Source organism: Morus notabilis, unplaced genomic scaffold (genome assembly GCF_000414095.1).
Source record: "Morus notabilis unplaced genomic scaffold, ASM41409v2 Scaffold329, whole genome shotgun sequence".
Classification (NCBI taxonomy): Eukaryota; Viridiplantae; Streptophyta; class Magnoliopsida; order Rosales; family Moraceae; genus Morus; species Morus notabilis.
The window spans coordinates 1,212,122-1,228,717 of NW_010358084.1; the positions used below are offsets into that span (position 1 = coordinate 1,212,122).

At 33.5% G+C, this 16,596-nt stretch overlaps 1 protein-coding gene across 3 annotated transcripts; it reads left to right on the forward strand.

Annotated features, from left to right (window-relative positions):
* Positions 1-8,126: 8,126 nt before the first annotated feature.
* LOC21409969 (protein Brevis radix-like 4) lies at positions 8,127-13,638 on the forward strand. 3 transcript variants are annotated; one of them, XM_024161398.1, is made up of 8 exons: positions 8,127-8,332; positions 8,453-8,637; positions 8,716-8,861; positions 8,949-9,346; positions 11,436-11,571; positions 11,802-12,202; positions 13,135-13,257; positions 13,330-13,638. In XM_024161398.1, exons 3-7 carry the CDS (start codon positions 8,736-8,738, stop codon positions 13,211-13,213), a joined length of 1,140 nt encoding a protein of 379 aa, XP_024017166.1. In that variant the 5' UTR covers positions 8,127-8,332; positions 8,453-8,637; positions 8,716-8,735; the 3' UTR covers positions 13,214-13,257; positions 13,330-13,638. The 3 variants fall into 3 exon arrangements, with proteins under 3 accessions (XP_024017166.1, XP_024017164.1, XP_024017165.1); XM_024161396.1 differs by having other exon boundaries at positions 13,135-13,638; XM_024161397.1 differs by having other exon boundaries at positions 8,719-8,861; positions 13,135-13,638.
* Positions 13,639-16,596: the final 2,958 nt, after the last annotated feature.

Below are 16,596 nucleotides of genomic sequence, written 5' to 3' on the forward strand. Positions count from 1 at the left end.
ATCAAGCCAAAGAAAAACAGACATCGACTTTATCTTTTTTGTTGGTTTCTCATTAGAAAAATCTTTTGGGGTCGTATCTCAATAATACATGCGTAAGAGTGAGACTTTCTTCAGAATAAGACATTGATTCATTATTACCAAAAACAGGTAAAAACAAAAAAAAAAAAGACATTGATGGTTGAAGCAGAAAGAAGTGGAAATTTTAAATATGGATTTCAGATTATTAACAACTCGTTTATTTTACCGATTTAAATTTTTAATTTTAAGTTTTTACAATAAAAAATTTTTAGAAAATATCACATCTAACTTTTTTTACTATAGTGAAAAGCTATCAGAAAATGTGACATCTCAGCTCGAATTGAAAACTCAAATTTACGAAATGAACGAGACCGACAGTTATAAATTTCTGTTAAAATGAACCCTGACATAAAAAAAGGAGAGTCAACAATATGGTTCATAATTCATTTTTATTTCGGGGCAGAATTAAAAAAAAAACTACCGATATATCTATGTTTTAAGTAATTAATATATATTAAAAAGAGTTTTTTTTGTATAATTTTTTATTTTAATGTGATTTTGACAAAAATAAAAAACTTAGACTAACGGAATCCTGTCATAGAGGGAAAAAAAAACCAAATTTTTTTTATGTATGCTTTCAAACCATCTGATTAATACAAAATCTATATATAAATAACTAATACATCTTCCTCCATCGGGTAGTTGTGCTGATGAAACTACTAACAAGCAATTCCACAACTACCTACCTAGCAAACTGCTCCCATTATAATAACTAAACAATGCATCACCGATAAGCATTCCCACCACTATCGTGGCAAACTCCCAAAGGCCCTTTAATCCTCTCCACTTCTGTCAAATGCAACAACAATATATATATATATATATATATATAAGAATAACTGTAAAAAAAAAACAACAACAATATATATATAAGAACTATTCACTTTGAAATAATTTGCATTCCGATATTGAAATGCGCTTGTTAGACAATTTGGACCATTCATTCATGTGGATCTCAAAGTGAGGCTCACATAATTTATAAACAAACGGCTCATATTTCACTCACAAGTTAACACGTCTCTTGATTATTGGAGAGTGAGACAATCTGAACCGGTGATAAACCTGTAAGTTTTTTTTCGGTGGGGGTTAATATTTAAAACAAAATTTAATAAAAAATACCTATTCATGAACTATAATTGTCCTTAAAAGATTTTCATGCCTTGAAAATGTCCCTTGTTTATTTCATTACTAAGTCATATTACTACACTAATTTATCTCACATAAATTTAAATTTAATTTTTTTATTACAGTATTTTTTTCTCACATACACAACTCAAATCATAACTTGAGTAGTGCAAATAAACGAACCCCTCTTTGACATTGAATATTGAGTTTACAGTTTTTTATGTGTATTGAAAATTTTTGAAGAAGGAAATATCTTTGATGGGGGCTGTAATATAATACCACCTATATATAAAATTTTAAAAAATAAAAAATAAATAAATAGCTCCGTGCATGATCCGAGCCAAAAATAAACGTGGACCCCACAGTGAGTTCACATAAACGAACGGCTAACACTGCACACTCACAATGCTCACGACAACTTTTTAACATTTCTCTTGATTAATAGAGTGTCGTTTTTAGATTAACAAACAAGCTAGGGATAGAAAAATTCATAGCAATAGAGCAAAACATACAAAAAATTCAGGGTTTTAGTATAGCAAGCCTTGGCGCGGACGTAAAACACACTCGTTAAATGCTTCATCGTCAAATCGGTGTTTGTAGCAGCCAGAAACAGATTTCTGTGTACAAAATTGTAATTTTATCTGTTTAATCAGTTTGTTTTTTTGACAAAACCAGGGATTGAAGACTTTTGATAATCAAGCCAATTATGGGGAAGTGCAGGAGGGGAAAAAGGAAAGGGAGGATTTAAATGCTTGAACGAAAAATGGTGCAAGTATATTTAATCCCATGATCAAGATACTACTACAAGTTTAGCAACACCAACTTTTTCCATAGCTCTCGGCTTTTGTGTCTTGCGAAGTTGGTTTTAGAAAACCAGCTATTTATAGGAGTATTTCTACTTCTGTTATGTTAATCTATTCATCAGTGACTACAAAAACTTTTTATGTTGAATTTAATAACTTTTATGTTAAAAGGTTAAGTTTAAATTCGATTCACGAATAAAAAGATTCTCACTTTATTTGTCGTAATTCAAAATAACATAAAATTGCTCTTGAATTTATAATAAGTTACAACTTTGATAGTTTCATTGTTGAGACATTATTAATTCTTAATATTTTTTAATCACACGTGCATGCCAAATGATTCACACGTTGTTAACATTGTTAAGAAATTTTCTTTTACTAATCAGTTTGTGATGTCTCAATGATAAATATATCAAAGTTGCACCCTTATAATTGCTTTGAGGAGGGTTTTTGCGCCGCTTTGAGTTATAAAAAATATATTGGGATAATCTTTATTTTTCAATACCGCACGCTTTTATAGAGTTGGTCTTATAATATAGGTCTCACAAATAGAGTCCATTTCTTACCTTTTGTAGTACTCAATACTAGTTGTGTCCCAAGCATTTTTATGCTCCATAACTTCAAATTCACAGACTACTTTTTAACTTTTATTTGTTGAAAAGGATTTATTGACGGACAAAGAAAACAATCAAAGCTTTAGCGGCTTACAAAAATAGGATAAAAACGACTTTGAAACATAGAAAGATTAGACATTAGGAATAACAAAAGGTGCGGAGAGCGCCTAAAGCGTCAACTTGTCAGCGCAACATTGTCGGTCCTCCTCATTCAAATCGCAACACTTTGACTCAAAAATTTTGAATTTCCCAAATGGCTAAACCATTACCAGTAAACGAGTCCACCATTGACTTGGCATCAACTTCAAACACAATCTTGATAAAACCTTGAGACACAACCAGCTGAAGCGCCTAAAGCAATTAAGCAAAGATGCCGCCTCTCCATAATCCAAAGAACGCTTATCAACATGCAACTCCAATGTCAGACATATCCCCTCCTTCCATACAACTCCGACGTCAATCTCTGATTCTCATGCATGTAATTCCGACGTCGAGTTATTTGAGTTGTTTTTGTTGTTGCGTTTTAAATTTGTGGCTTGATCTATGTTGTGAAGAAATAAATTTCCCTTATTTAAATCTCAGTGTCTAACCATTTTAAATCTCATCATCTTTTTTCTTGTGATTACATCTAGAACGAGTAAATTTGGTTGGTCGTTTAGTTCGTTGATTCGAGTTAAGATGTGACTTTATGTGAGAGCTTTTTACTGTAGCAACAAAGTTAGATGTGACTGTTTTTTAGAGTTTTTTACTGTAACAAAACTCGAATTCTAAACTCAAATCGGTGAAATAAATTAGGTTTTAATACCTTTTGTCTTTTAACTTTGGGGTGGGGGACTTACACTCATGACCGTTAGGCCAGACACTACTCAGTACTCAGTGGAATACCCTTGTTGAAATACACGTATTCTTAAGCTACTCGGAAGACTACTATTGTCTTTCTCTTTTCTTCTTTCTAGAGTTGTTGATCTTTGCCAGCATTTTAATATATGGTCACCCACCGGATTACTCTCACAGCGGCTAGTGATCGCTGGTACGCAGCCAGATTACTCAGACAACCATGACCAATTTTCCTCAATTGCAAGTGGAAAATGAACGGAGAAATGGGAATATATAGATATTGACTGCCTCTGGGCTTGGGCTCTGCTGTGCATTGGCAGCTTCTTTCACTGCCTGCGCCCAGCTTCGAGTATAATATACACTTTCAGCTTTTTTTTTTTTTTTAATAAATATACACTTTCAGTTTTGGATTTGACTTCAGAAATTATTTGGATTATTGCACATTAAGAATTAAACAATCTAATCATATATGGAAAAAAGCAAGAAATACCACTCAAGATAATAAAAAAATTTTATTTATACCACTCAACTCAAAATAAATAATTATCATTCAATTAATAAAGAAAAAATAAAAAGTCATAATAACACTTAATTATTTAAAATGATATAAATAATAAGTCTGTATAAATTAATGACAAACTGTGTACTTTTTTTTATTATTATATTGTTCACAAATTGTGACGGTAATTAGGTCATGACGTAATTGTATAAACCTCCCGGAATTCATAGATTATGTACTAGCATGAGTGAAGTCACACTTTCTCGAGAATAGGCGGTAGTCCTACCATATATATATATATATATATATATATATATTTTTTTTTTTTTTCTATTTTTTGTTTTTTATTAAAATTTGTAATTACCCCTCCTTAAAATCTGAAATTGTATATCCACCCCTCCTTACTTAATTTTTTAGGCCACTATTTAAAGTAAATCACAAATCAAAATAAAGAGCAGAATTAGCTGACAAATACCACCAACTTTTGTTAACAGCATGCGTACTCATCTATGACCTATTACACAATAAACACCCTCTAATTCTGGAATATCCAAATGAACAGTTCGTTCGTGTTACATACTCGACACCATGCATGATCAAAACGTAAAATTGATTACTAGCCAAAAAAAATGAAAATGAAAAGGTAGAATGAAATGTTGTATATTAATGTCCCGTTCATTTCACCAATTTGAATTTAGAATTCAAATTTTATTACAGTAAAAAGCTCTCAGAAACAATCATATCTAACTTTTTTACTATAATAAAAAACTCTCACATAAAAGCACATCTCAACTCAAATTAAAAATTTAAATCAACGAACTAAACGGGCCCTACTTATCACGATCATCTACTACAAGTATCTCATACATGTCCCTTTTTTTGTCTTTTCTTTTTCCTAAATTGAAAACGTCTCTTCTTCCTCCCTCCAAAAGGAAAAGGTCTATTTCTCGCCTTACAAAACAAAGTAAAAGTCCCTCGTTTTGCTGAAAGAAGAAGGGTTTTTTTCCTTCAAAGATAAGCTCAACCAATAATATTACCAATAAGCCTCCCCATAACCTTTATATAGCAAACTTTCAGAGAAGCCCTTTTATCTTTTCCACATCTGTCAAAAAACAACCAAAAAAATCATAAAATCTCTACAATTATAGCAATAGTGAGTTTGGACATCGAATCTTAATAAAAGTTTGTTCATTTGTATTCATCAAGAAAAGGAGATTATAAATAATTCATAGCAATACAACATGAAGATTAAAAATTCCATGGTTTAGCGTAGCAGTCCAAGCGGCCGGTATAAACACAGTCTCCCATTTTTTCATAATCATTTCCTTAAACAACCTCGCAATCTGATTTGACTTTTCACTCTTTTGGCAAAAATCAAAGCTCCCATACGTTTTAGGCGACAAAGGAACATACGGAAAGGGAGGCTCAAATGCTTGAACAAAAAATGGTGCAAATATATTCGATCTCATCATCAACACCACCATAATTGTAACATTCACTTATTTTTGCCACTGCTCTCTCGTTTGTGCATACGGAGAATGTGTATATTGTGAAAGTGAGTTAAAAACTAACAATATATATATATATATGTATATATATAGGAGCTAGATCTTCTATACGCTTGATTTATAGACTATATTTGATTTATTTATGCAAATTAACAGAAAATTTTATCTCGGTTTAATTAGTGATTAGTAGTTATAAGTTTGAAAGTGCATAGTGTCCATAGATGCTACTAAAGAAAATCCATGCGTCTCTTGACTCCTAGTCAAAAGTTTTCATGCACGTCTCTTGCCTCTTTAGCAAAAGAGGATATATAAGAGTTGTATTCGTTTATTTTATCGATTTGAGTTTTATTACAGTAAAAATCTCTCAGAAACAGTCACATCTAACTTTTTTTATTACAGTAAAAAGCTCACATAAAGTCACATCTCAACTCGAATTAAAAACTCAAATCAGCGAACTAAACGGGCCATAGTCTCTAGATATGAGCAAAGACCAATACAGTGAATAATGACTTTCAGCACAAGTGTGGCATTTCCCAATATAGAAGTCCTTTAATTTGCATAAAATCACACATTTCTCAAACATCATACGGCCTTAGGGGAAAAAATAGGGTCATTCGTTTTATTAGCATGCATGATAATATATAGTTTCCGGTGAGTTACGTCAGTTAACTTTAGTTTAATGGATCTCATCGGATAAGTTTTTGAATATGAAATGGATAACCCGTTGCAAATTTGACCAAGCTGATTTCCAGTTTTTGGTATCACTTCGTAACCACAATTTGATAGATGACTTTTTATTTGGGGAAGAAAATAAAAGGGATGTCTCTTTAAAATTAAAAAAAAAATAAAAAAGTGTTTAGAAGGAAGCAATTAAAGATAGTTATCCCATATGAGCATTGTTGATGCTAAAATTTAGCACAACACTGCGTGTGGAGGCGTACGGTAATCGGACTTTTCTACACCTATTTAGTGTTTCAATACATATTACTATCTTTATTTGATACTATTTGGTGTTCTAATACATATTGCTATAAATATATATTTTTTTGTCATAACTGTAAAGTTTTGGAACCTGTTGAAGTAAAATTTTGATTTTAAAATTATTTCAAAAAGAACAATTTCACAGCGATTGAATTAAAAGAATGAGTACATCAACTAAACCAATCAAATACCAAAATTAATTTAATATTCTCTAACTCATAGCTTATCCTCTCGCTCTATAAAGATGACTCCACTAATGCCACACCAAGGATTGAAAAAACTTCTTACAAAAAAGAATTCCACCTTTTATTTAAAATACTTAAAATTGCTTTTAATAGCACCATACTCAGATATAAGCAGTGCCCAGAATATCGCTGGTATCCTTTCGTGATACTTGGTGGTAGGCAGTCGTGACGAAAAATTTGACTTCTGATTGTAGCCGGTCGATGATCGTTAGTGTCCGATCATGATACTAGCAATCATCGCTCTCTTAATATGACTATTAAGGTAATATTGTAAATTGACATAATATTCTCATGCAATGTTTTTTTTATTTTATTTAAAATCATCCTATAATATAATACAAATATCAAGCCATGGATATAAACAATAAAACAGCCCGTCGTAATTCTCTTATGCGGCCCAACCTGCCTAGGAGGTATCTCATCGGCCCTTTTTTGGTTAGTAAAAAAAGAGAAGATAAAAAATTATAAATAATATACCACTCCATTAGAAATAAATAATTGACGTTCAATTAATAAAAAAGAAAACACCTTAATAGTTGAAGGAGATGGCTCGTGTCCCCATATCCTTTTCTTGATTAACAAAAAAAATAATAATAATAAAAGAAAAAATAAAGGGTGCGTTTAAAATTGGTTTCAAAATATTTTTGTTTTTTGTATGAAAATGAAAACGAAAACGTTTTTACTTTCATTTTAAAATCATTTCTAAAATTGCGTTTGATAGTTTTATTTTGAGATTATTTTTAGTTTAAAAAAAACTAAAATTGTGTTTGGTGGTTTAATTTTTAAAAACATGTAATAATATTTAAATTAATAATATATTAAATAAACATGAATTTTTACATGAGAACTACAGAGGAAGAGTGGGGGGGCAGTTGGAAGAGGGGGGCAGTCGGAGAAGACGGTGGCGGGCAGTCGAGACTCCTTCGTAGAAGTCAAGCTCCAATGGCTAAAAACTGAAAATGCAGAAAATGAGAAAATGAAAACGATATTATACCGTTTTCAATTTTTCAAAAAAGACAAACATTTTTTGTTTTTATTTTTAAAAATTTTTTAAACCAAACGCATTTTATGTTTCCGTTTTCATTGTTTAGTATTGAAAAACATGAAAAATGGAAATGAAAACGGAAATAAACAGGAGAAAAAATTCAAAAACGTTTTTATTTTTGATTTTGGTACAGATTCTTCCCAAATACATTTTTATTTCTCATTTTTATTTTTTTTCTTAAAAAATGTGAAAAACGAAAATAAAAATGAAAACAAATGGGCCCAAAACGTTCGGACAATAAAAAACCATACAAATTATGTAATTTTTTTAATTAAAAAAAAAAAAAAAACGCCCAATTGCCGATCTAACCTGGTGTCAAATTATCCCGGTAAACATCCGGTAGTGGGTGAAACAAACAAGGAAAGCGAATCCCACTGTGGCAACTCGCAAAGAAAACAAAATCAAACCCAAAAAAAAAAAAGTAAAAAAGAAAAGAGCATTCCCAATTCCCATTATAGCCAATTAGCTAAGCGAAAAAAGAATTAAGAGACAGGCAGAGAAAAGACACTCTCTCCCTCCACTAAAAAACCTCCCTCTCCTCCTCTCTTCTGCCGCACCACCACCAACAACCATTTCCATTTTCCGCCGACAGACATGGTTCCTTCATTTCTTTCCCCTTTTTTTTTGGTTTTTTGTTTTTCTTTTTACATATAAACAACGTTTTTATATAAGTAATTCCGATTTCCTTTACATCGATGCTTAATTTATTAATTTCAGCGAATCTCTGACTGAGAAATTTAAGTTGGTTTAAGCAAACTGCCTCGTTCTGCGCGCTTTTTGAACTCCATTCCGGAGGGAGGGTCCGTACGGCCAAGTTCGTAAGCATTCCCTTGTTTGTTTCCACCTCCGGATTCCGATTCCCCCGCATTCGCCAGAGAAAGAAATCCATTCCGCTGTTGCAGGTAAGGCAGCTGTTATTGTTAGCAATCCGGAATTATTCCAATTCGATTAATGTGAGTCTCTCTGTGTTTTCGGCTCAGAAGAGCGAGCGGAACCGAAGATGTTGACATGCATAGCTCGCCCTAAGAAGCTCGGCGACGACTCGCTGAGTCAACCTGAGGAATCGGACTCCTCCAACATGCCCAACAATAAGCAACAAGCCGCGATCAAATCGCTCACTTCTCAGGTTCTTTCTCACTCCTAACTCCCTACCAATTCTCTCTATCTTAATATTTTTAACTTAATTTTTTATTCTTTATTTTTGTTTTTGTAGCTCAAGGACATGGCGTTGAAGGCGTCGGGAGCGTACCGGCACTGCAATCCATGCACCGGACCGGCGGCGGCGAGCCAGGGCGTGCGGTTCAAGAGTAACGGCACGGAGTCGGACGCCGACTCGGACCGTTTCCGGTGGTCGTACCGGCGGACGGGGAGCTCGAGCTCGACGACGCCGAACAAGTGGGGAAAGGAGATGGAGATGAGGCTGAAGGGGATCTCGAGCTCGAGCGGCGAGGGAACGCCGGTCTCCGCCAGCGGCCGGCGAGTCGATCCGCTGATCGTCTTCGTGGAGGAGAGCGAGCCCAAGGAGTGGGTTGCCCAGGTGGAGCCCGGTGTCCTCATCACCTTCGTCTCGCTTCCGCGCGGCGGGAACGATCTCAAGCGGATACGATTCAGGTACGCCTCACTTCCTCTTTTTCCACGCGATCTACGGACGTGATTCGATGCTGGGGTGATTATGTTGGTAGTTCATCGGGAGTGATTATGTTGGTAGTCAGGTCATTAAACGGTGGATGTGAGTTTCTGTTTAAGGTCACGCTTTGTTTGTGGTATGATGGCGCTTGCAGGGAATTATACACGTCACTAAGTCTGTGTTCGGTAGTTGGTCACTATGGTGTTTGGCTTTTTTTAGTAATTTAATAAATTTTATATTTATCACGTTTAGCTTTGGTAGGTCATGTTTGGATCCTTGGTTTAATGGCTTTATAATAAAACATTTTCCGTTTTTCCAACATGAATCTTTAGAGAAGGTGGCTTTATATCTTTTATTGTTAATGGGTCTTTTTAGACATATTTTTTGGAATGGGGTGTACGCAAAAAAAAAAAAAAAAAAAAAAAAAATTCTCTAAAGATGATCCTATTGGATTTTGGCATGTTAAACCACCTCCTAAAGATGATCTTATCGGACAATTCTACTTGTGTTTATTATAGTTTGGTAGGTCAGAAGAGACAAAAAGAAAGAAAAAAACTGCAAGGGTGTGAACTTATTTTAAGTCTCGTTCACTTTACTGATTTAAATTTTGTTACAGTAAAAAGTTTTAAAAAATAATCACATTTAATTTTTTAAGTACAGTAAAAAATTATCATATAAAATCACATCTCAACTCGAATCAGCGAACTAAACGGACTCTTAATATAGCAGCCAAACACAACCTTAAGACCCTCTTATTCCGTAACTTCGTATTAAGAATTTCGGTGGGGGGCCTACTTGACACAGTAATTCTCACGCCTCCTCATTAAAAGCAAACCCAAGAAAGAAAAAAAAATAGAAAAAAAAAATGAAAAAAAAAAGTCCAAAAGGAGAACTCATAGTGACAAATGGAGTGGTGGTGGGGCAGTTTTGATTGCGTCGGGAAGCTTTTCACTGAGTGTTGTCGTTCTGTCGGAGAAGGCTCCTCCCTTTCTTTCTCCAATTCCCTCCCACGCCTGCCTGATTCTCCGTGGTTTTGTCGTTTTATATGACCATTTCTTAACTTCTTTTTTCCTTCCTTCTTTTGTCATTTGTCAAATAGCCTGTGGGGTTCCAGAAAATACTGCCACACCAAAACATATATCTATATATATACACGCACATATATATATATATATATAGCTTACGCAGTTTCTTAGTCATGGACCCTTTTATATCTTGTACTCTAGGGGACAAAAACAAAACGGGTATTTAATGGGTCGTTGGTCTTTTCTTTATGGCTTATATGACTTGTTGATTAACTCCAACCAATGCAGCGTTGTTAGAGGATAGATTTGCTTCTCCATCTCTTTCAGAATTGGACATTGAATCGACTTTAACCTAAAAATGATACAGATTATCCGAATGATATTTTTTCTTCTCTCCATTTTCTTTTTCTTTTGTTTTGTGTTGGTTCTTTGTTGGTTGGTCGTGTAATTGTAAAGGTTGATTGCTTTTGGACCCCACCTACTCTTGATGACTATAGCACCGCCCAAGGTCAATTTTTAGCCACTTTTATAACCACTTTATTCCATGCACCGAAGGGTAGGTTTTGCCCCCTTTTTTATTAAAAAAAAAAGAAAAAAAAATCTTAATTATCGTGTATGTCCTTGGTCAAAAAAGTAGCGTGCACAAGTTAGTGGCATGGGGATTATTTAAGAAACTCTACTATGAACAACTGGTGTATGATGTAATGATAGTGTTTAAGGTCCTCTTTTTGAGTAATAGCTAGGTGAAATTCTAAATGGCAATTGATTGATTTGATTGTCCTACAAAATTATGTCATGATCAAAGAAAGGGGGAAGAAAACTAGTGATCAGTTACACTTGCTGACTTTCATGCCTGTTGCATTGCACGTCACAATTTCCGTAATATATATATATATATATATATATACTTTCCATAAAATATGTTTTAGAATTGCTTTGCATTTCCAAGTCAACCGTTAGCACTTGCCACATTTCTATTCGTGCTTCTAATACGATAATTTCGTGGGCATCAGGGATTCTTAATTATTTTTTTATCTTCCCTGATTAGCCGAGAGATGTTTAACAAGTGGCAAGCTCAAAGATGGTGGGCAGAGAACTATGACAGGGTCATGGAACTGTACAATGTTCAAAGGTTTAACCGCCAAGCTTTCCCTCTTCCAACTCCACCGAGATCTGAAGACGAGGTGAGCTCCCAAGCCTGGTTGAAGATATCAATGGAAATTCAGTACGCCAAATATGCATTTACTTTCAATAATTTATATGGAGTCTAGACAAAGGATTGTTCGGCTACACCTTCCATGAATTAAATTTTGTCCAAGTCTAAAGTGATAGGTTCATATTGACACAAGCACGTATATGAATGTATTGATTGTTATACTGTGTAGTTATTATGTCGTTTCGTCTGCTGTGACAGAGCTCAAAAATGGAATCAGCAGAAGCTAGCCCCATAACACCACCATTAACTAGAGAACGTTTACCTCGCAATTTGTATCGTCCGACGGGAATGGCAATGGGCTACTCATCTTCAGATTCATTTGAGCAACACTCGATGCAGTCTCGCCACTTCTATGATTCAGGAGGTATCAATTCGACACCTAAACTGTCAAGCATCAGTGGGGCCAAGACGGAGACGTCATCAATGGATGCTTCTATCAGGAGTAGTTCGTCGAGGGATGCCGATCGTTCAGGAGAGCTATCCATTAGCAATGCTAGTGATCTCGAGACTGAATGGGTTGAACAGGATGAGCCAGGTGTGTACATAACTATCAGAGCGTTGCCAGGTGGCAAACGGGAGCTCAGACGAGTCAGATTCAGGTAATATTTCCTGCCATTAGTACTCTTCAATTCACAATTAGGGAAGTATAGCTTGCCAGTAGGAAACGGATTGAGTTAGTTCACGTGTCGGCAATATATATATAACTGATAGAACCAGAATGATTCATCTCCTTTGCTATTCCAGGCATTGTCTTAATTAGTTGGTTTGGAAAATTGAACTAATAAGGAGGGGTAAGGGTAGTTAATTCTTGTAGATGAATCCTTTCAACAACTTTAACTGCAGAAAACATCGGGCATAAATTTCACCCTACCGCCCATTAATTACAACCTGTGACTTTGTGGTTGGACCTCTTTGGTGAAACACAACCATTCATAAAGAATGTAATTTAACTCTATTTGATTGTCTTTTCATTAACATGGATTTCGCGCATTTTGTTTCTTAGTGATTATTAAAAGGCCCGCTTACTTATGCTTTGTGGGATAGGTCAAGCATGATTTGATTTTGTGAATTGTGGCACTTGAGGTCAAAGTTATAGAGATTATTTCTTGAATCTTTTCTTGCTGACTAAAACACATTCGAGGACACGTTACCTTTGCATGTGCCTTAGTAGCATGTGCCTTTGTACTGGAGCCCACGGTGCTCTTGCGTATCCATAACAAGGTTTAAAGGTTTCAGGCCAATTGTGAATCATCCCCTTTTGTGCCTTCAGTTTGCGTAGCTTTAAAGCATAGTTGCTGTTCAACTTCACACCAAATTATGACTTAAATTGTCAACACTATCATCAACTAGACATCATTATTATTCAAGTTGAATAACCTGCTTTTCCCAACTCTCTTGTTTTCTTTGGTGTTGTACATCTGAAACAATCTCATGAGTATGTCAATGTGCCTTTCTTTACGCTGCTGTTGATCATTATTATCCAGTGATCTAAACTAACCTCTGTTGATCCCCTGATATGCCTCCGGTGCAGCCGAGAAAGATTCGGGGAGATGCATGCTAGATTATGGTGGGAAGAGAATCGAGCAAGAATACATGAACAGTACTTGTAATCGACCGAATGGGGTTAGCTGCCGGTTCTTCAAGAGTCCCAAAGGTGGTGTTATTTATAATTTTGTCTTTCTTATTTGTTTCGAAATCGCCATACTACTAAAGGTCTTGTCTATAGAATCACAAACCGGTGCTGCTGGCGCCTCTGGATGTTCTAAGCTCTTTCTGGGCTCTGCATACACCACTGGAAAGAAACTAAGAAAGTTGCAAGGTGACTGTATGTTCTTGATCCAGAACATTCTCATAGGATGGGGTGGTAGATTATTATTATTATTACTATTATTATTTTTCTTTCCCGTTTACCTATTCTTATTAAGTTTATTGGTGGGTGAAGAGCATCAGTTGTATTTGAATTTGAAACTTTGAGATGTCAATACCAGTGAAAGAATATGTTCTCTTTCTTTCTGCTTCCAACTTTTTTCATGGCAGACAGGCAAAAGCATATGATGTTCTCTATAAAGCAAGTAAATAAAGATATGTTTTTACCAAAAAAGTAAACAAAGATATGTCCTGTGTTATATGGTGTAGTTACTATCTCACCTATTCAAACAGTAAGCCTGAAGTCTCTAAATAGTAGTTTGAGTGGGGAAAAGGAGACAACAATTAGCCTGAAGTCTCTAAATAGTATTTTGAATGGGGAACTTGATTTTTATCTTTTATTATTAATTAATATCATTTTTAATTAATATTATATTAATAAACAAATATTAATCACGAATGAAGAAGTAAAAATTTAAATCTATACATTTTTAAGAGTAAGTTTAGTAATTTTTTCTTTTTTTTTTTTGTTGGGGTTTGTAGGTGTTGAATATTGTTTTATTTCCCCTCGCGAGTGGTAAAATCACGTACTTGCCCCAGTTGTATTTGGGGAGTGATATCGGTTTTTAGCTCGAGCAACTGGTTTTATTCAATTAACATCACTTTCTTCGTTCGTCTTGTTTGCCAGAGCAAAAGCACGAGCAAACTGATGCCGTTAGTTAATTAATTTATAATTCCAACTACTACTTAGCAATTTTAAGTCCTTTATAAGAATATAAGGCATTTTTAGAAAGTGTATTTAAATTATGATTTGGGTTTTGATTCAAATTTTATGTGAGAGTATTATTGGCATAAATTTTTTTGATTTAAATTTTTTGGAGTGAAAAATATTGTAGTAGAATTTTGTGTACATGTACCAATTAACATTGTAAAGAAAATATTGTAGTAAAAAATTAAATTTAAATTTTTATGAGTGAAAAAATTATAGTGAAATAATTTGAGTTCGTGATTTTAATTTAGAAAAAAACAAGGCCTAAAAAAAAAGTTTTTCAGTTTGGATTATTGTCGTGTCAATGTCATTTGTCTTGTTGTCTACTTGTCTTCTTCTGAATTTTTGTCGTTTTTAATGCGATGTTATCTTCTGTTGTACTTTTCCAGTTAATTGTCGTTTTTAAACTGGTCATTTCTATGACAATATCGTTTATGAGGTTTATCATCGTTTTCATTTGTAGTCGTTTAGTTTCAACTTTCATGTTACCTTGTATTTTTTTTTAAGAGAATGTTACCTTTTAATATTGCTTATGAGATAATCGTAGTTTTTCCATAAATTGTCGTTTAATTTTTGTTTTCTCTCTTTTTTCTTTTCTTTTTTTTGGGGGGGTGGGTGGGTGGGCGGTGTAGTGTTAAGTTTTCTTTGTTTCTTTCATTCCTTTTTTTTTTTTTTTTTTTTTTTTTAAAGTTTATTGACGTTTTCATGTTGATCTCGTTCCTAGGAATTGGTGCCGTTCTTAAGGGGGTGTCGTCTTTGTTTTTCTGCCTTTTTGAGTTTTTATGTTAATGTCGTTTATTGGACGATGCTATCTGAGTTTCGTCCCTCTTCTGAAACTTATTGTCGTTCGTATTTTTCTGCCATTTTTTGTTGTTGTCATTAATGTTGGTTTTTAGCATGTTGTCGTTTTTAGGTTGAAGTTGTCTCAGGTTGGTGTCGCATGAGTTTATGTTGGCGTTTTCAGTTTCCGGTTGTTTTATTGCTTGTTCTTTTGAAATAAAACTCAAAAAAAAATTTGAATTTAAGTTATAATTTTATTTAAGTTCATATTTTTTTTATAAATTTTGAGTTTGAACTTGAGTTTAGAGATAAAATCTAAAGTTCATGTTTTCCCTTCAACTCAAGTTTTCAAACTCAAACTCAAGTTAATGAATAATATTTTTTCTATTCTTAAAAACATTCTAATTTTTTCGTTTTAATTCCGATTGAGATGATTTTTTTCTATACGTTTACAATGAAGAGACGAATAAAACCCCACCCATATATCCTATTAAAATTTTTTATCACCATTGAGTTTTTATTAAAATACTATCTAAATACAAATTTAACTTTTTACCCACCCAAACACAAATTTAAATAGATTCTCAATTTAAATCATAGCTTAAATGTGCACATCCAAACACAAACTCAAGTTACAATTTTAACTCAAATTATAACTCAAATTTAACTTAAAATTTACACTCAAATTACCATAACTTAAAAATACAACCGAACAGGCCCTTAGTTTGTTCTCTTTTTTCGGTAAATTGATTTTTCAGTCCGCTGTCATCTTTACGCTGAAGTCATTTAAAAATCAGACCTTTTTTTTTTTTTTTTTTTTTTTTTTTTTTTTTTTTTTTTTTTTTTTTACTTGTTATTGTCGTTGGAGCATATTTATTTTGGAACTCTTATGTCATTTTATCTGTTAAGGGGTTTCTAAGATCATGTCATTTTATTTCTTTTATCCTTGACCAAATTTATTGTCGTTTCACGTTGATCACGTTTTCTTAGCCTGCTATCAATTGCATGCCGTTTGTCTCTTTTACCTTTAGTGTTTTTCCTAAGGGTGATAATGGATCTATTCGTGTCCGTTTATTAATATTTTTAGAGAATATCAACCCAAACACGACATATTTATTAAATATATTAAAAATAATAATTTAAACATAATTCATTTATTAATCGTATTAATTGAGTCAACTTACATAATCTATTTAAAGTAATATATTAAATGAATAACTAATACAATTAAAATTTATTAACACAATTATGGCACCTTTAACAATTTTATTAATCTATTTATCTTTTTTTTTTAAAAGAAAACGAGTAAAATCTATTTACAAATTTTAAAACTCATGGTATTTGTACTTAATACATCATATAAACATTTATATTATAACATATATAATTAATTTACAAATAACACATATATTTAATCGTGTTGATTTAGCTCACTTCGTATTAGAAAATCAACTGTAAATCCGTAACCAACTTGTCTATTATGCGTGTCAACCCAAATCTATTTATAATAAACTCAAATCTGTTAATTTCGTGTGAATTTCGAATCATGTTTTCGTGTCATGACCCATATTATTGCCT

Coding starts and splice junctions, on each gene's coding strand:
- LOC21409969 (XM_024161396.1), top strand. CDS start 8,736: ATGTTGACATGCATAGCTCGCCCTAAGAAGCTCGGCGACGACTCGCTG. Junction 9,347..11,435: donor CTCAAGCGGATACGATTCAG/GTACGCCTCACT, acceptor TTCCCTGATTAG/CCGAGAGATGTTTAACAAGT. Junction 12,203..13,134: donor CTCAGACGAGTCAGATTCAG/GTAATATTTCCT, acceptor CCTCCGGTGCAG/CCGAGAAAGATTCGGGGAGA.